Source organism: Artemia sp. Qi Xiang Cuo, chromosome 9, assembly GCF_049724085.1.
Source record: "Artemia sp. Qi Xiang Cuo chromosome 9, ASM4972408v1, whole genome shotgun sequence".
Lineage (NCBI taxonomy): Eukaryota > Metazoa > Arthropoda > Branchiopoda > Anostraca > Artemiidae > Artemia > Artemia sp. Qi Xiang Cuo.
This window is the reverse complement of record NC_142802.1, coordinates 20,972,520-20,992,947: the sequence shown is the minus strand read 5'-3', so window position 1 is coordinate 20,992,947 and position 20,428 is coordinate 20,972,520. Positions and strand designations below refer to the sequence as shown.

Here is a 20,428-nt window from a genome sequence, read left to right as displayed (position 1 = left end):
TCCTTTTGGCCTATCTTCAGAAATGCTTTATAATAAAATATAATATATAATAATAAATTTATAATATAACAAAAAATGGCCAAGCTTGAGGAGTAATAAATTAATCAATTTGATTGACATCTTTGAAGATCACTTAGTGTTTTAATTTTACCGGTTTCCCTACTTACAATTTCAAGTTCAAACCTGCTACCACCCGACATTGGAGATACTAATATATAATGTTAAATTTTTATAATCGCACACACGTCCAACCTTTAGGGGATGGACATCCGAGGAATTTTTTGGGATAGGAGAAGTAAAAAAAAACACCAACAAATCGGTTCTTAGGCCTTAGTTTTGTTCCGGAGAGAGAGGTCTTTCGGTCCGATCTGAGAGGCAAATAAAAAAAAAATCTGGTAGAACTCCATTAGAAGCTGCAGACCCCTTGGAATTCTCCAATCCATATCTCAGCAGGACGTTATGTTGAAATGGCTTTTGATGGTGGTGAGAATTTTGATGGAAGGTGTGAGGATGGCTGTCAAAATCTTTTTGACTGAAGTTGATGAGACACTGGAAGCTACAGGCCATCACTTTTAATGATTCTATTGATCACTCATTTGTCGACATATTGTTCCAATGTTTTGTGAACATCACCATGGTTTCCCAATGTGGTTTCCAATCTGCTTCATTATCTGTTGTTGTTGGTCATCATGGGGTCTTTATGGTCATTTCCTTATCCTCTTGACGTGAAACTGATATTCATCAAATTGTTTTTAGAGTCATTGAAGTGTTCAGTTCGATCAGGCAAGGCCCTTGTCCGATCGAAGATCTGGAGAGGAGCTATTCTAAAAAATTTAAATGGGCTGTATTTTTGCAATGAATTTAATTCTGTATATTAAGATAAGATACATATCATTCAAAAGTAAAGGGGGGAGGGGTGCTTATGTATTATCCTGAACCCACTCAAGAAGAGAAGTCAGGTTAATCATAATAAAATATAGCAAAATATGATGAAAATATAAGACTTTAGAAACACAATTATGGAAACTACAAAAAAAATATGGAAAGCAGGCCGCCCAGAACGCATTATACTAAACACCTAACCACCTTTATATATTAAATATTTAATTAAAATATACCTGCATCATAGTTTTATTCACTAAGAAGCAAATTATAACCGATTGCAGACAGACACACCGGTATTTCTCAGATCAAACATAGCAAACTTCTTGAGTGTGTTCGGGATAATACACAAGTAACTAAAGTGCTTTCACGCTATGTACGTAATTTTCTATGCTAAGTGCTTAAGTTACATCACGCTAAGTATAATCTTTCACCCTTGATCTAGCCCTTTTACACTAGGTTAACGTAAAAACTTATAAAACTATCATAATCGTCGTCTAAAATTATCATTAGCCAATTATTCGAAAATTGAAAATTAAGAATGGAGGTTCAAGCGCTGATAAGCGCTGAGGTTCACTGACAAGTGACAATTGAGGTTCGCTGACAAGCGCTGAGGTTCAAGCGCTGATTATGGCTTATTGTGGCAGGATGGCTTGTGAAAAAAAGACAGCGTTAAATACTTTCTAGGACAAGCTTATTATATTTTTTTTGAATGTTTATTAATTGCTCATCCAAAAATTTTATTTTTTTGTGCTATATTAACTTTTCTGTAACGTAGCATAAGCTTATGTAACATAAAATTCTCTGCAGAGCTCGAGTATGCTAGGTACTGCCTATGTTACGGACTAAACTTGCTCCGTAAGATTGCATAACATAACGTAAAGCCTTAAGTCATCATAATGTGCAACGTTCTACGGCGTAGTATGAAAGAACCATAATACATCGTATAACATAACCTTTCAAAGACCATTGTAAGGCGAATTAGCGAGGGGATATACTAAAGAAATACACCCATTTTATATCAACGCACAAAATGATGGAAGAAAGAAACTAAGAAATACAAAGAGGAATTAATGTTTGATTTTTGAAAAAAAGCGGCCTAACCATCAAATAGACGTTCTGCGACTCGTTAAAAGTGATGTTTTTGGGTCGTTTAAGGGTTCTTCAAAATGACACGCAAGCAAGGCATCAAGCATCTACGTTACTGACGGAGTGAAAGGAATTTGGTTATTATTAGTGAAAAGGAAATGAAATGGAAATTTGCAGCAATGACGTCAATTGGGGGAGGTGACAGAGGGCATGTGCCCCTCCTCTGGATTTTTAAAAATGCTTCTTTTAAATTTTCATTGAACATGTCGTTTTTTGGTATTTTCATTGAAAAACTGAAAAAATTGGAAAAGTGGCCCTCTCCCCACCCCGCCTAGGTTAAAAAATGTCCTTTTATACATTTTTATGAATTGAAATCAATGGGTTATGCAACCGTAAATATCTTTAAAGCGGTTCCAATTTTCAATGAAGAAGACTTTATATGTGCTATATATTTTTGGACTCCATATGCACTCATGAAATTTTTGGTAATAGAAGTCGCAAAACTAAAAAAAGAAAGGTGGATGAAAAATGAGCAAAAAGTAAGCTAAAAATATATGACACTAAACAGCTTAAGCTTTCCTTAGAAAAAGGAAAGCTTTCCTAAAGGGAGCTTTCCTTAGAAGATATAGTTTCCTTTTTTCTTTGGTTTTCTTTGAAAATCAACAGGCTGTTAATATCTGAATCTTAATGAGGAAGAAATCTTAATGAGTTATCAAATTTGAAATAGCAATTTTGCTGATTTGTTTCATTAAATTTTGCTTAGTGTGACGACATAGTGTTTTGTGACGACAATATGACGACAACACTTACATAGTGTGACGACACTGACAAAAATGTGGTACTGCGCTAAAATTTTTGAACAACCAAAAGAAAAAAAAGTAGCAAATGCGATTTTTAGCTATGAATAGGCTAAAAATAGATCCTGGGGACAAAATTGTGTTTATTTTTTATGTCCCTGGTACATTAAGGCCTACTGAGTGCGTTTTAGGCCTCGCTAGAGTGGCAAATTATAATTAGTGAAAGCTTTATCATTAGTAAATTATAATTTTCCTTATCGTTGTTGAAGTCTTTGCTCTAAGTCTTCCAACTAATTTTCTCAATTATTTCAATATGATCAATCGCGGTTCATTAACGTGTACTGTGATGTCGCACGTATTTAATTTTTTATTTATTAAAGGGAATTATTAGGGACTAAACTGTATCAAGGCTGATAATTTAATTTTTTCTTAATTTTAACTACATTTTATCATTTAAAATTGTTTAAATGATATATATATATATATATATATATATATATATATATATATATATATATATATATATATATATATATATATATATATATATATATATATATATATTGAGTTTTGTTGTTTTCAATATAGTATTGGTGAGTTTTGTTGTTTTCAATATAGTGCTGCCACGGAACCCCCCTTGAGAGCTTAACAACACCATTATTTTTGATTTTCTAGAAGTTTAAGATGCATAAATACAGCAACAAATAGCATCTTACTATCTTCAGTCAGCCTTTACGAATTGTTTTTGTTTATGATGAAAACTTTATGATTCCTTATGAAACTTTATGATAATTTATGAATATTTATGAATGTTAACAAGTACTTAAATACTTTATGTGTGCTTATGAATATTTTATGAAAATTTCATGATTGTAATACCAAAACAATAGTAGTAAGGGGATAGGCACTTGAAAGGGGACAAGGAAACCTACGCCTAAGGCATAGATATGTATGTAAGTTTTCAATGCATTGGACGGTTACCAGGATCATTTGCGTACAAACAGGCCTACAGGTCTTTACACTCTAGGAACGACGCACTTTCAAAGTTCAATGTCTTTTTTTTTAGTTAAAAAAACCGATGTCTCTTCTTTTTTACTCGCCTATTATTTTATGTATATAATCAGGTTCCATATTTGTTTCTCCATCAGTTTCGAGTCGTGTTTTATAGTGATATAAATTTTTTTTATTACATAGAAAAAAATTGATAATTATAAACATTTTATGGTGTGTAAAAAAAATTAGCCTTATTAAAAATAAATTGTAATTAAGTTAAGGAAGAAATTCTTTCCTTAAACTAGAACTAGGGGATACTTATACACTTTGAAGCCTGTTGTTTTTAGGAGCTGAAAAAACCTCTAATTCTCTTATAGGTTGAAATTTAAGGTGTGATTTTTTATCAAGATCAGTGGTATTTTATATGTTTTTTTGAAAAAAAAAAGTGCTTAGATTTTCGATGGGGAATTTGGTGTTATAATAAAATTTTGATTTTTTAATGTATTAATTGTTAAAAAAGCTTCCTTTTTTATCAAGTTCAGTGGGTTTTTTTTTCTATGATTTTTTTTTTAAATAATTAATTTCCATTATTATTTTTATGTGTGATTTTTTTTTTTTTATCGTTAAAAATTTTTCTGTTTTTGTCTTTTTTGAAAAAAAAAGAGCTTATAGTTTAGATAGTTAATTTGAGATTATAATACAATTTTTATTTTTTAATTTATTAATTTTTAAAAAAGATTCCTTTTTTATAAATATGAGTGGCTTTTTTTTTTATCAAGATCAGTGTTTTTTTTTTTTTTTTTAGGGATTTTTTTGAAAAAACTTCCAGGCCATTATTCATTTATGGTTTTTTTTTTATAATTATCATTTAAACATTTTTTGGTTTTTTTTGAAAAAAAGTTATTAGATATATTTAAAAAAAAAAAGTTTTGCACTACTTTAAATGCCTAACATAAACTTAATTATTTTCCCAAACCTAAAATGCATTTTTTTTTTCCAGGAAGTGGACACATTCAATACCCCCCCTTCTGAAAAGAGTTCACGATATAGAGAAGGTGTACTAATGCAAACTACAAGACCTTCATTTATCAAATTCGCTACTAGAACTACACAAGACCAGCCAATGCCTGCGAATCTTTTAATGACAGGGACCTCTGACCCCCGTGTCAGCTCCAAATCAGCTGGAAGGAACTTGAAAAGGGAGTGGACTGCCTTATATAATGCCTCAGCTCAACCTACTGAAGATTGTGACCTTAACCCCCCTCAAGTATTACAAAGGAGTTCAGATATAGAGGTCCAATCGGAATTTGTAAGTATATACATATTTTTTTTTTCTATCCCTATTTTCAAAAAATAAGACAAAATTTTCTCAGGGGCATAGCTCTTTAAAAACTTAAAATTTGTTTTTTAATATATTTAATTTTATTTCATTAAAAAAATTAGCGATATATATAAAGTAATTATTATCATGCATTTATAAAAAAAAAAAAAAAAAATTAACTATTAAATTATAAAAACTTTGCTTTATAATAAAATATTAATCTTAGACAAAAAAAACTAACTATTTTAAAAAAAAAACGAAAGTGAAAAAAATTGCTCAAAAAACGTTAAAGCGCACTTTTAGACTGATATTTTCGTGCCTAATGCATGTGAATACATCCGCTATAATTATAAGATATACCATCGTCTTTCTCTACTATCTGAAGTCTCCGTAGTGTCGTACGCAACTTTGAGTTTAAAAATGAAAAGGCGTATATCTTCAATATGCAATTTACTCTGGGACAAAGGTTTTTTTGATAATTTCCAAAATATGGCTTAGCTGCAGTGTTAGGAACCAGTATTTGGGTGAAACCGTTTTTGATCGTATCATTGAAACACTTAGGTGTTTACGAAAAAGAATTTGAGGTTGTTCTATTTGAACAGTGTTGTGAAGTCCAATACCCCATCCCCCTAACTCGAAAGGGTATCGATCCTCCTACATCGAAGGAAGCCCCCGGTTCCCAAGGGTCCTCCCCGGGAGAGGGGGAGGGGAGGGTGAGTTCTAAAAAAGGACCATCCAACATTTTAATTGCACTTTAATTGTTGATATGAATGGAGAAAAAAGTTCTTCTCTCTCTTACAATCATTTATTTAGCCCAGGTCAACTTCAAACAAATCCGTTGTCAAAATACACAGGAAAATAGGGATTATTGAGAAGGTAGCATCATCAACCACCGACATATGGAGTTTATACTTTAAAAAAATACAAAGTTCAATATTCGAAACTAGCTTCTGCAGGAGCTTAGGATAGTAGTGGTGACAAATTAGATATAAGGGGCAATTGCCCCCCCTATTTTTGAAAAAATAACGTGTTGTGGTATTTATATTTTTTAAATAAATAAAAATTTCAATATTCGAAACTATATTCAGCAGGAGCTTAGGATAGTAGTTGGGGTAATTGCCCACCTATTTTTGAAAAAATACCTTTTTTTGTCATTTATACTTTAAAAAGATAAATATGAAAAATATTTTAGCGATCGTAATCATTATAAGTTTATTTGTTTTTGTCACCTGTATATTTAAGGGTCCATGGTAAACTATTTAAAAAAAAAAAAAACCTTTTTTTTGGCATTATATCTTTAAAAAAATAAAAATATAGATTTTCGCATATATCTTCAGACGGAGCGTAGTATAGTAGTGATGACAATTGAGATATAAGGAGCAATTGCCCCATATTTTTGAAAAAATACCTTTTTGTGGCATTTATACTTTTTAAATATAAAAAGTTCAATATTTGAAGCTAGCGTCAGCAGGAGCTTAGGATATTAGCGGGGGTAAAAAAATCGAATTGGACTCATATTTTTAATTTTTTTTTAAAAAAAAAAAATTTTTTGTAAAAAACCATTAATTTTTTATAATAATAAGACTAAAATTTCCTGACTAAAAAAAAAAAAAAAAATATATTTTTTAACATGTTCAGTTGACATTATGAAAGACATAAGACAATTTAACTTTTTTTTTCTTCTTCTTTTAATTGTTTAGGTGATGGTGATGGTGATGGTAGTGTGACAATGACTATGTGAAATTAACAAAGTTTATTAACTATAAAAAAAATTTACATAAAAAAAAAAACTTTTTTTCTACAGATTAAAAATATAGCACCACCACCAGCGACACCATTGAGTGATGAAGCAACTATATTTACAGGATCAATTCTGTCACCACCAGCAGAGTTCAAGGATGAACCTATACTGGTCCTAGAGAATATGGAGTGGCAAAGTGGATTCCTTAACGATGTTTTTGGGGAAATGGCCAGCCTGGAGGACTTAAGCTGTGATATTGACATGGTTGAGGACCCAGAGTGGGCGGATAGTTTCATACGTGAATATTTAGATGATGATGTTACAAGTAAATCTGAACCGGGTCCTCATAACGAAATTAGATCAGAGGACAATACAGGCTGGCTTGACCAATTGTCCCCAAACACATTGGAATATGTGCTGGGGGACCTCATGCCATACCCCCCCACTGTGATTGAACAGACTGGGAGTGGTGTTATTGACAATTCTATGTCACCCGCCACCACTCCACTTAATGCTATAGATAGAAGTAGTAGTAATACAACAGCAACAGTATCCCCTCGTCCGGATTTTTTTCTGTCCAACTCTGCCTTGCACCACACATTGGTCTACAGGGCCAAATTCGGTGACCCTTTCAACTCTCTAGTGTCGGGGGATATAATAACAGATCCCCTGGCCATTACACATTCATATACTGATAAGATTCGAGCCATTCTTGAACAACAAATGGGGGTGTGGGGAGTGGGGGTCAGTTTAAAAGCATCAAGAGCACTAAAAATATTTTTTTTAAATGAAAGTGCGGGTGAGATGTATTCGAAATACTTGCACACAGAGATGTTGGCAATACACCCGAATTTATAAAATTTTGGGGAGTTTTTTCTAAATTGGACCGATAGTATTCAACGTAAGTGGTTAAATTATAACGAGGGGGGTAGTGGATCTGTGGTTTTATTTATAGAAAGTTTAAATGTTAACATTTGTAATTTTAAAAAGGATTTTATTGTAAGAGGTGGGCATAGGGAGAGGGCTATAGTTTTAAAATATCATTCAGATTTAGAGGGATGTAGGGGGATACAACGGATCTGTTTCGATAGGAGGCTGCAGTGTTTCAAGTATGCATTTTTAATTGCGGCATACAGACCTCTGCGCGATGATGCATCTAAGAAAAAGTTGGATAAAATGGCAGTTAATGGTAGGGAGGGTTCAAAGTTCCCCAAAGTAAATTTTAATTGTTTAAATGGTCAATATCCCGTGACACTAAAAGGAATAGATATTTTTGAGCGGGCTAATGCGCATTTAAAGATTGGTGTCACGGTGCTACAGTATGAAACAGAATTTGAAGAGGGTCAGCGTTCCGATAAGAAGGGTGTATTATTTCCAGTGCGGGCTCCTTCAATTGAATCAGTAGAATATTGGGTGTGGCTTCTATACACCCCACCCACAGACTCCGATTCAATTGGTCATTTCAATCCAATTACGAATATTAGTAGGGTTCTAAGTGAAGGTAAAAAGCGAGGTGGTGCGTGTTATTTCTGTCCAACATGCCTCTCAAGATTTCGCTCTGATTTAAATTTAAAGCATCACATGAACCACTGTAAACATCATGGATACCAGGCTCTGGAGATGGTAAGCGGAGATAAAGCAATCTTACGTTTTAAAAATTTTCAAAACACGCTCCTGCAGAGCAGTAAGATCGCTTTGGACTGCGAGGCTCAGCTGACAGACGTGTGCGATCCGTCAAATTCAAATCATGTTAAAATACATGAAGCCATAGGGGTCTCTTACGCTCACGCGCAACGAGATTCCAATAATACCATGCAAGTGCTGGAGGTAGTTGAGATGTTGAGTGAAGGTGAAGACTGCATGCGCTCGGCATTGGCCAGTCTAGTCAAAACAGCGAACAGTGCAATTTCGCGCCTTCGTTATACAAACTATCCTATGCTCCTATCACCAGATGACATAGTGGCCATTAAAAATCGTAAAATGTGTTGGGTTTGCAAGGGAGAATTTGATGATGGTGTTGGGAATGGTGGGAAGGAGGAAGGTTATTGATCTTGGTCATTTGTTGCAGGAAATCAAAACGAAATAGAGCGACTCTAGAGGGGTAGGAAACCATTCTTAAAATTTAAATATTAGACAGCAATATTTCTTAACTGTTTTTACGCACAATTCCAATTACGACTTAAAATTTGTTCGATCGGTGTTGGCCCGCATTGCCAAGGGGGGAGTTGTAGATGACGCATGGATAGATGGTTCTTTTTCATATAATATCATACCCAAATCATCGGAGAAGCTACTGCTGCTAGAATTCATGTTGAAAACAGTTGAAAAGGGTAACACGTGCCTGAATAAAATCAGTTTTTTAGACTCATTCAGCCTCTTCCCCAAATCTTTAAGTCAATTGATTCAGGTGCAGAAAAGTGACAATTTTGATATATTCCCCCTCCTCAAACAGCGCGGCCCTGATGATGAAATGTATGATTTATGAAGGTTTAAGGGCATATGTTCATATTATTATTACAATTGTGTTTCGAGGCTAGATGAGGTCTCATTACCACCCATTTAAGTCTTTTAAAAGTCTCTGACTGAGACTGAGTGCACCACTCGTGACTATAAATTCGCTTAGATGGTTTGGATAAAGGGTGGGGGTAAAAACGGGTGGGGGTACTGTAAAAAAGACTTTTCCTGGGACTTGCTCATTCTACTGGACAGTGTATGTAAAAATACGTATAAACTTTATAGGGAATTTGGGTTTGATTTATATTATTATTTTTCCCCCCTCCAGTTGGTGATGGATTTTATGATTAAAATCATCAAATAATAAATTGGTATGATCGCCGATGTGGATCAGAATCTTTTTTTTTTTTGATAATTTTGGGTTGTTGATGTTTGTCACGGGGATCGTATCATGAAAACTGATCCAACCTGGCAGGATACTGATTACAACTTGGACACAGTTTTTTTGGATAAGGATACCCTGGCAACATCGGCTCCGTCTCACGACTGCGCGCGAATTGTCTATTATGTATGGCTCATCGGTCCCTTTACCTTAATTATCCCCAACTTAGATTGTGGTGAGAATTCCGTGAAACAAGGTAGGTTTCCTTAAATCGACGGTTAAATACCAAAGAAACTCAGGGAAGCATTCATTTACTTTGTTTTTCTGTGCCTACAGAGACAGATGGATAGAGAATCTCTGAGTACCGAGAATTTACCTTTAGTAGAGGGCGGGAGTATGCACTGGGTACCTTCAAAACAAAAACTAATTGCCGAGCTCAACCAGAAACAGAATATCGTTGTTCATCTTGTGCTATTGAAATGGATGGTGTCCAATGGTTTCAAGGTCACAAATATTCATAGAGCCCTCCAATTTGATCAAAAGCCTTACATGAAAACGTTTATTGACACCTTCGTCAGTAAGCGTTCACAAGCGAAAACGAAGGTTGAAAATAAAGTCTATAAACTCATTTTGAACTCAGCTTTCGTTAAAATGTGCAAGAGCGTACGAAACAGAAGTAGATGTGATGTTGTAACCAACCCCAAAGATTGTGCTCGAATCGTTTCGGATCCAAACTTCATATAATTCACGATCATAGACCCCAATATGGTTCTCCTAAATCGCAAAAAAAGAAGCATTGTATTAAATAAAATACTGCGGGCGGGATTGCAATAAACGAAAAGTCTAAGAAAAACACGTTATCCTTTTATTACAATGTGTATAGGGTACAGTGGCTGATGGAGGGAAAAGTTCAAGTGTATTACGTGGACAGTGATTCACTCCTGTTAAAATTCAAAACTGAAAATCTATTGAATGATTTGGAAAATGGAGAGTACATCAGCTCACGAATGGACTACACTAATTGGGAGGAATCCCTCTACCCAGAGCTAGTGAAACGCCACGCCCCAAATCAATTGTTAATGTTAAAATCTGAAACGGGTAGCGATCTGATATCCAGTGGTATGTTTCCGGGACCGAAGGTATACTGTGTGGAAACGCACGGCAAGGATATCAAACAAGTTTGCAAGGGGGTACCTACACACTTTGTAAAAAATAATTTCGACATGAGTGTGTATAGAAACTGTGTGGAACGTAGTTTAGTGTCAAGGGCGAAAGTCTTGGCGATTCGCTCTTTACAATTTAAAAACTACACAGTTAGAGTCTATAAAAACGCCATGTCTGCCATATCGGAAAAAGTCTTTGTACTTGAGGTTGGTGTGACGGTATGGCCACACGTTAATTATTTAATTTCACCCCGTGTTTAATGTACATATTACATAAAACAACTCGGTCTAAAAAAATTAAATTAAATTCACAAAAAAAAAAGTATAAATTGGGTGGGAGGTTTTTTTGGGTAATTAGTTTTTTTTTTTTAATTCTTTTTTTTCTCTATACCACAAATGTTACAAGGGTTGGTTGGGTGTGTGGTTGGTAAAGTCATAAAATTTTAATTTTTTTTATGCCGGCCCCGCCCCGGCGCCGCCGCCGCGGGCCCCCCGCCCCTCGCGCGTCCCGGCCCGCCCCCCCCCCCCCCCGCGGCCGCCCCCCCCCCGGGGGGAGGGGGGACCCCCAAATTTTAAATACTGTTAGTAATATTGGTTGATATTACAAGTGCGCATTAGTCCAATAAATGTTTTATTTTTTATAAATAAATAAACAGAAAAAAAAAAGTTTATTTATTTAAGTGTTTGTTTTTGTTTTCTATTTTCTATTTTAATGTTGTATTTTTTTTTTTATTATAAATAAATTAAAAAAAAAAGTGTATTTTTTTTTTTTATTAATTTTTATTTTGAATTTTTCAATTTAGTATTTTTTTATTTAAATTATTTTAACCTTTTTTTATTTATATAATAAAATAAAATATTATTACTTATTATTATTATTATCGTTATTATTATTGAGCGGAGTAGTAGTAGTAGGGAAATTATTTAGTCATCAGACAGCCATAGTCTACAGTTAGTTGTCCGGGTGAACTGTTGAAGGGAACATGTATCAATTTAAAACACCATTCAGATCGTTTCTGTGTGGATCGTCAATGTCGGGCAAAACAACACTCTTAAATAAAATAAGTAAAAATTGTGATAAAATGTTTGTGGAAAAGCCGAAAAAAATCTACTATTGCTATAGTATTTGGCAGGAGTCATATAATAAAATAAAAGCAATTGCTGCCACGATGGGGTTGGTGCAGATACAATTCATAAAGGGACTTGATTTTTTCAGAAATATTGAACCAAACTCTTTGCTGACTATTGACGATCTGTCTAAATCTATTGAACAATGTTCACTGGAAATACTAAAACTGTTCACTGTTCGTTCTCATCATGAACAGATTTCCGTTACTCTGGTTCTACGCAATCTTTTTCATCACAGCAAATGTATGCGAACACTTGCATTGAATTGCACATACTATATCATCTACAGAGTTGTTCAAGATTCTAGCACACTAAAGGGTCTCAACAAACACCTCTATCCAGGTTCCCACAAATTTCTGCTCTAAGCATACTATCATGTAACTTATAAAACCTACGGCCACGAGAAATATGATCTTAATCAAAATACACACAAGGATATGAGTGTAGTCACAGATATTTTTGACAATTAAATTAAAGTATATCTCCCCGTGAACACTAAAAAGAACTATTAGTTGCTATCATGAAACTGAAGAAACTACATGAAAATAGACATTTGTTTTCAGTTCTAAGCACTTCAAAACCTCCGCTTAGGAAAGCAATACTCAAACACGGTCTTGACAACGATTTCATTAATCTAATATCAGAACTTTGTTTAAATTTGACTGAGGGTAATGTTCAAGTGCCAGAAGTAGTTAAGCAGCCGTCAAAGAAATCTTTGTCCTTTATACGTACTTTGGCATATCAAAAGAACGGAAACTATTTTAAAAAAACATGACTTCTGCAGGCGGGTGGTAGCCTTTTCAAACTTAAACTGACATTTAGTACAGGTCTTGTCGACATTTTTCTCTAAAGAGAGAGAGAAGGTAAATACGAGATAAAGTGAATCCGATAAGGCTTGCTCTTTCAGCCGTCAAGTACTTTGAGAACAACCGGAGTAAGTTCCTTGACAATGAGAGTAATGATGATGATAAAAAACTGTTTTTACTTCAAGAAGCACTTTACCAAGTGGACAAACACACTTCCTATCGCTCGAACCCCACTGCTGCTGCTGATCCCAAAAAGTAATCATCTCCTCAGCATTCTGCTGGTGTAACAAAATTGACGATGGTGTAATTGTTTTCTTTTTTATTGAAATTTGTAAATATATGCCCCAACAATTATCTTGAAAATTTAACACGACTCCTAGCCTATCTCTTGGACAGTGATCACATTCAAGTTGAGAGCAATGGGGAAGGGATTATAAGTCGTGTCAAGAGCTATAATCTAATCTATTTAATATATGACATAATAACAAATCTTAAATTACTACTATAATTTGATTGTAATATAGAAAACTTTTTAAATAAATTGAAAGTCAACAAACGACTTATTGGCCATATATAAATTCTAAAAAAATTAAATGACCGTGCATCGTTGTCATCATCATCATCAACAACAACATTTACACCATTAAAAATGAAATTGAAGAAGAAGATTTTAAATAAATTTTGGAAAATACTAGCACACCGCTGATAGCTAGACAAAAGCGAAGACGTATCAAGTCATCATCATCACCACCACCAACAGCCAGTATACAAAAGGGTAGCGGGAATTACACAACGTGTTTACGGTCAAAATGGTTGAAGTTCTGAAAGATGTTTATGAAAATATTGGTGAGGCGGGGAGTTTAAGTTCCCCCACAACTCTTTCCAAAGTCACTGGTGTTCCCACTAAAAATGTACAAGACTATCTACAGAATGAATCAAGTTACACTCTGCATAGAAATCATAGACTTCGTACCAATCAATATCGAAAAACTAAAGCCTTTGACCCATTGCATATAATGCAAGCAGATCTCCTGACTCTAGATGAGCTTCAACGGCGTCACAATACACCGTACAAGTACATTCTACTTGCAATCAGTGTTTATAGTCGTTATGCATATGCAAGTCCATTGCGATCAAAGAGAGGTGTTGAAGTTGCTCAGGCCATTGAAAGTATTCTCCAACATGATTAATATAAAAAAATTCAAACTGATCGCGTTAGTGAATTTGTTAATCTTCATGTTGCAAAAATACTAGAAAAATATAGTACACTACTCTATCATAGTCACAGTCCTATAAAGGCTGCAATGGCCGAACGATTGATAAGAACTATTCGACTTTTAATTTCAACATATTGTACATTGAAAAATAAATCGGCTTTTATTCATGATCTTGATAAAATCATGTTGATTCAAATCAACGACCTCATCGATCATTGTCCAACTCTACGCCAACGGAAGTTCATCATTCGGTTCATGATACAATTGACACCTTTCTTAAACAGTATTCCAATGAATCGTCGGCTGTCAAGAAGAAGAAGAAGAAGAATAAATTCAATGTTGGTGATACGGTTCGAATTAATAGAACAACTAATGTTTTTGAAAAGGGGAATTACTTGTGGTCCACAGAACTTTTTAAAGTGGCAAAAATCCTAGACACTAAACCCATAACTTATCGTTTGCGTGATACCAAAGATGAAGAGATTCTCGGCGGCTTTTATGACTATGAATTACAAAAAGTTAAAAATGCCAGTGAAATCTATCAAATTGAAAAGATATTAAAGAGACGTACTCGCGGGGGTAAGAAACAGTTACTTGTTCGCTGGCTAGGATACAACTCTGATTTTGATTCTTGGATTGGTGTTGAAGATATTGACAATGCCCAATGATTTCTATATAACTTTCATGTCCAACGTTTCCGATCCTCTCTACAATGACTCGAATACGACAAGTGATTTTTGGACAAAACTCCCCCGCCATCAAATTTGACGGTGCGTATGAAATGGCTCTTGTCAACTGTATTCTCAAAAATACCTATGACCTCCTGAGAAAGGGTCGTAAATATTATATAAAAATACGACCGTTTGAATTCGGTGATGAAGGTGCAATGCCAACTTTTGACTCTAATCAGTACCCTATTGCTAACATCCCCTACAGGGAATACAATAACATGAATGAACTGTGTCGAGTTATCAACAAAAAAATTGCACGTCGAAAAAAAAGGTGGTTTCACTTTCAATTACTCGACGGAACAAATGAGAATTTATATTACCAATCAATTTGAGAATGAAATAATTTTCCTCAATGAGAATTTACGTGAGGTTCTTGGTTTTAAAAAACGTATTATTAAGACAGAAAATTTCAGTGGTAGTGACCATGTTATCTATGCAGACTATGCACCCAGATTCTCCACGGAAACTTGTATATTTCTCTACGCTTCATTTGTGGAAACATCTCGGGTTGGTAATTCAAATGTTCCCCTCCTACGAGTTCTTGAACGAAAAACCAATCAAGAACATGTTCACCACTACAATATAAAGCAGCTTCAGTATATTCCCGTAAACACTTCCTATTTGGAACTCTGTCAGTTAACACTAAGAACTGAATTAGGTGATCCAATAGCAATTTCAAAAGGCTTAGCAGTGATTACATGTCATTTTCGACCCATTGTCAACGACAACGACGGTACAATAACCTAAACAATGAACAATAGAAGAATTCCATTTGTCTGTCCCGATATTGATTGTTATGTTGATGCTCTTAGTCCACGTCAATTAGGCAATGGATTGGACTACTAATAGGGTCGTAATAGTATGTCTGGCTATTGTCGTGGCAGCTAGTTTGATAGGTTTTTTCTTTCTGCATTACCCCTTGCCAGAAAATAATTTGTAACTGCTGCCTTGAACTTTGCTGCCTCCACACTACAGGACGGGGGATTGGGCAAGAATTTCAAGGAGAGTGTTAAGGAAAATATTAGATTTTCAGCAAGAGCCGTTGGTGAGCAATTAAAATCTAGACAAAATGGGGAGTGATTGAAAATGATGCGTTCTCATCATTCACTCAACAGTCTCCACCCAGGCAGGAAGCATAGGACATCAACAAGGACGTTGAGAAATAAAACAACGAAGTCCAATAAGAAACAGAAGAAGAAGAAAAAGAAAAAGATTGTTAGATCAAAGAAGGATTTCTTCTCTTAAGATGACTTATCTCCCCCACAAGGAATCGCATCCATCAATCAGTTCCTCATTGAATCTGTTCAATGCTGAAAATGTTGATGTCAGTGTCAAGTATGGCTAATATGAGCAATTTCATCCCCAACAGCCCCTTTCAGAACATATAGACTTTCAAATATTTTCCAATGAGGAATCTTTCATTGATTTGTCAGCAAAATTTATTGATTTAATTGTCGTGGTGAAGAACAAGTCAGATAATAAAAGTCCAAATGCCTGTGAGGGTCTCTCCTATGACCACTGTAGTCTCAACAACCTATTCAAGCAAATTAATGTATTTATTAATGGGACATTGGTGAGCTCTAGCAATAATTTATCAAACTATGCAAGTTACATACATTTTATGATGATGACACCAAAGGCATACAAGGAGATGAGAGGACAATCGCTGGGCTATGAATATCGATCAGGTGTTGATACTGATGGTGAGTTGACTACTGCAGTGACCCAGGAGTATCATCTAGTTGGAAAATTAATTCATGAGGTATTCAATATATCCCAATGGCTACCCCCCAATGTCAAGATTTACATAAAGTTACAGATGGCACCATCGAATTTCATTTTGAGAAAAACAATTCCTGCAGCACCCGATGCAAATGTTATTATCACATCGGCAATTCTCCACGTCCGAAAACAACAAGTTATGAGATCTGTTGCATTGGCCGTGGAAAAGCTAAGAGCCAATGGTAACAACATTAAACTTCTTGTCCCCCATACGATCACCACTCAACGTCACATTGCCACCGGCTCTCGTAGCTATAGCGATTCATCATTTATCAATGGAGAAATCCCATCAAAATTGGCTTTGGCCTTTGTGAAGAGTGGCAGTGCCGTTGGATCCTGGACTGAATCCCCCCATGATTTTAATTTTTTCGGTCTATCTAGCCTTGTGTGCAAAGTGAATGGTATTCCATTGTACACTCTATCGTTTGACAAAAAAGCCTATCGATCTCTGTACGAGTTGACAGTGCAAACCCTAGATGATGAATCTCAACAAATTGAGAATTGAAGAATAGATTCAATGTTTTCAAAATATCATGGGGTTATTGTTTTGGATTTGTCAGGCACACAGGTTATGAGTATAGTACGAACAGGGAATGTACGTTTAGAGTATACATTTGCCAATGCTCTGACTGAGAGTATCACGCTACTCTCACTGAGTCAATTTGAAACCTATTGGGAAATCCCACCCGATGGCAGTGTTCTACTAGACCTAGCACCATGAACACAAATCAAATAATCAATGTATTTAGTATGGATCCATACATGTCTCGGTACAAGTCCTATTGCCTACCTTCGGACTTCATTGAAAAAATTCCAAGTGTTAACAATATCCTGATCATTGTTAATAGCAGTCCATCGACTTTGAAGACCGGTCATTGGCTAAGCATCTTTCAAACAGCGAAGAATATTGAATTTTTTGATCCTCTAGGCCTATCGTATAAATTCTACGCTCCATACATCAGCAACTTTATTGAAAGCAGTGGGAAAAACATTATTCAAAATCAACGAAGAGTACAAGATTTAGTGACTAGGACATGTGGCTTTCATGCACTACTCTTTTTCATGTTCAGATATCGTGGGTACACCTACAAACAGTTTCTCAACATCTACGTTGACTTACCTCGATTTAACGAATTTATTGTGTAGAATATAATTAAAAGTGTATTTAATATTGATTTTATTGCCATAAGAATAAATTGTTATAAAGATTTTTTTGAATTTTTTTATTAATAAAAAAAATTTATATACATGATAAAAACGACTTTTCTACTCTTTAGATTTCATCCACTACTAGGTATTTGTCGACAACAACTAGTGCAGGTAGATTATCTGAATTCACAGTGTACTGATCCTGATGTAGTGCAATGTCAGGGTCACATTTTCTACAGTAGAGCGTGACTTCACTCTTGTCATATCTCTTTGTATAGTCAATGATACTATTCTCATTCATTCTAAAGAATTCACATGTTTCAATTTGCTTATTTGAAGCAATTTCACAAACAGTGTCCTCAAGTGTCGAATCACATTCCGTCACAGCCAAATAAAAATCAGTGGGTTTATAATCATAACACCCAGTGTCTTCACAATGATGACGTAGAAACCATATTCTTTTGTTGTTCCAACAGTTGAATCGTTGACCCGGGTCCTCCTCCCAGAACAATCTAAAACCACGACGATACCAATCTCGTAGCAATAAACTAAAATCCCGGTTAGGATTCTTTCCAATCATACCGGGATATGTACTCTCCCACTGCTTGCACTTATCATAATGACAATTGGAGCATAGGTGACCTCTAGGATGAGAGTCACACACCTCTTCAAGACAGGACTTACAACCTTTAATTTGTACAGCATATCCTCTGTGCAATTTACACGGATTGCATAATCTACACTTTTCATCATACTCCTCAATCATTGTGCAATTCTCACATGATGACCAGCTGCCCTGTGTGTACATACATAACGGACATGTATGGAACATTTTGTCAAGTGTTATCGATCTCACTACCACAATTAAACTGAGGTAGCAAAACAAAAATTGCCTAAGATAGAGAGAGATGATTAAAACATCACTTATCACTATATTTATTATGAAAAAAAAAGTCCTAAATTTATAAAATAATTTTTAAAATCATATAAACAAAATCATATTGTCGTGTCATGATAAATATGTCAATAAATTGTGTAAATGCATTTGGACCACGATGTAGAAGCTTCATGCAATAGTCTAATGATGGAGAATCAGTTTTCATTATATCGACAAGCATTCCCCGAGAAAATATCCTCCTTTGAATAGACAACTCTATAAAATCATCATCTAGAATCAAACGTTTTTACATAAGAACTAGATTCCTCATGATTCGATCTTTCTCGAATCTATCCATTTTTTTTTAGTCCTAACTCTCTCACAAACAACTTCAGACTAATCAGAATTTATCTTTTCTAATCTAGAAAATATACGCCTGTATACTATAGAAAGAAAAAAAAATACCATTAATTTAGAAACATTTTTATTGAACATAATTACAATAATAATATTCACTGATGCATTTTGTTCTCATCAATATATTTCAATAGAACATCTAATGCTGACCGAAGTTTATTTATATGAAGAATATTCACTTTTCCAGCAAAACACAGCTGCTCCTCCTGCTTAAATTTGCTTAATGATATCACGTATCTTGCATACATAATGTCCCATTCAAGACATAGTCTAGAGCCAGCGGTTATTTCCACAGCTACATTGGGTACTCGTATATCGTTGCTGGTGCTGCTGCTGTCGGATCCATCATTAATCTCCAATAGTGTAAATGCACCACTCATTTTTTCTCCACTAATATCCTCTCAAATAAACTATCCTCATTGAATTCAATTCTCTTACTAATATGAAATACAATGAAAATTACTCCTTATATCCGAATCCAACTACTAATCAAGTAGTTAGTGTGAACGTCTCTCTCTCTCTCTCTGGTTGTCCTCCAAAAATGGGTGTCATAATAGAAAACATGTCTATCAACCCATGTAGAGTTCATTGTAATAGGCAAATGACCCTGGTAACCGTCCAATTCGTTTAAAACCTAAATACATATCCATGCCTTAGGCGTAAGTTTCCTTGTCCCCTTTCAAGTGCCTATGGCCTTACTACTAACAATAAGGCAAAAAAAAAAAAGGGAGGGAGAGGGAAGCAAGAATGAATAGCAGTGCATAGAAGACATGTTCGAATTTTGAGACATTAACTTAATTTTATAGAAATGGAATTTTAGTGTTTTTAAATACAAAATGTCCACAACGTGACAATAAAGTGGAGCCTTTTGACGTTCTCTTGATGTTTTGGAAAATTGTCAGTTAACCACGATTTTACTATATATACGTATATATATATATATATATATATATATATATATATATATATATATATATATATATATATATATATATATATATATATATATATATATATATATATATATATATATATATATATATATATATATATATATATATATATATATATATATATATATATATATATATATATATATAGTAATGTATAATAGTAATAATACTGAATTTTCTGTAATCAAGTTGAGTTTCCAAAGGGTTTTTGTTACTCTTGGAGTTCAGTAAAAAAACGGACGGTAGAAATCTCTGGGCTATTAGGGTGCTTTCACACTGCGCTGTAGAACCTTTCACACTATCATAACTTAAGGATTTACAGTACATTATGTAATCTTACGAAGCAAGTTTATGCCCGTAACTTAGGCGTAGCCAAGTAGACTCGAGCTCCATATAGAATTTTAGTTTGTGCAAGTTTATTTTAGGTTACGAAAAACTAAAATAGCAGCAACAGAATGGGAAATCTGGTTGAGCAATGAATGCATTTCAAAAATGAATTAATAGCCTTTTGCTAGTGGGCCTTTTGTGCCGTTTTTTCATCACTAG

General features: G+C 34.6%; 2 protein-coding genes across 3 annotated transcripts in view; both read left to right on the top strand.

Annotated features, from left to right (window-relative positions):
- MED18 (mediator complex subunit 18) overlaps window positions 1–20,428 on the top strand; it is a 447,146-nt gene that overhangs the window by 162,773 nt on the left and 263,945 nt on the right. The gene's annotated exons all lie outside the window — the stretch shown is intronic.
- LOC148948438 (uncharacterized) overlaps window positions 1–20,428 on the top strand; it is a 105,591-nt gene that overhangs the window by 80,221 nt on the left and 4,942 nt on the right. Inside the window, exons 2-3 of the mRNA XM_089094927.1 lie at window positions 4,762–5,070; window positions 6,887–7,270. Of these exons, the coding sequence (XP_088951053.1) occupies window positions 4,762–5,070; window positions 6,887–7,270 (693 nt within the window). The remainder of the gene's footprint in view (window positions 1–4,761; window positions 5,071–6,886; window positions 7,271–20,428) is intronic.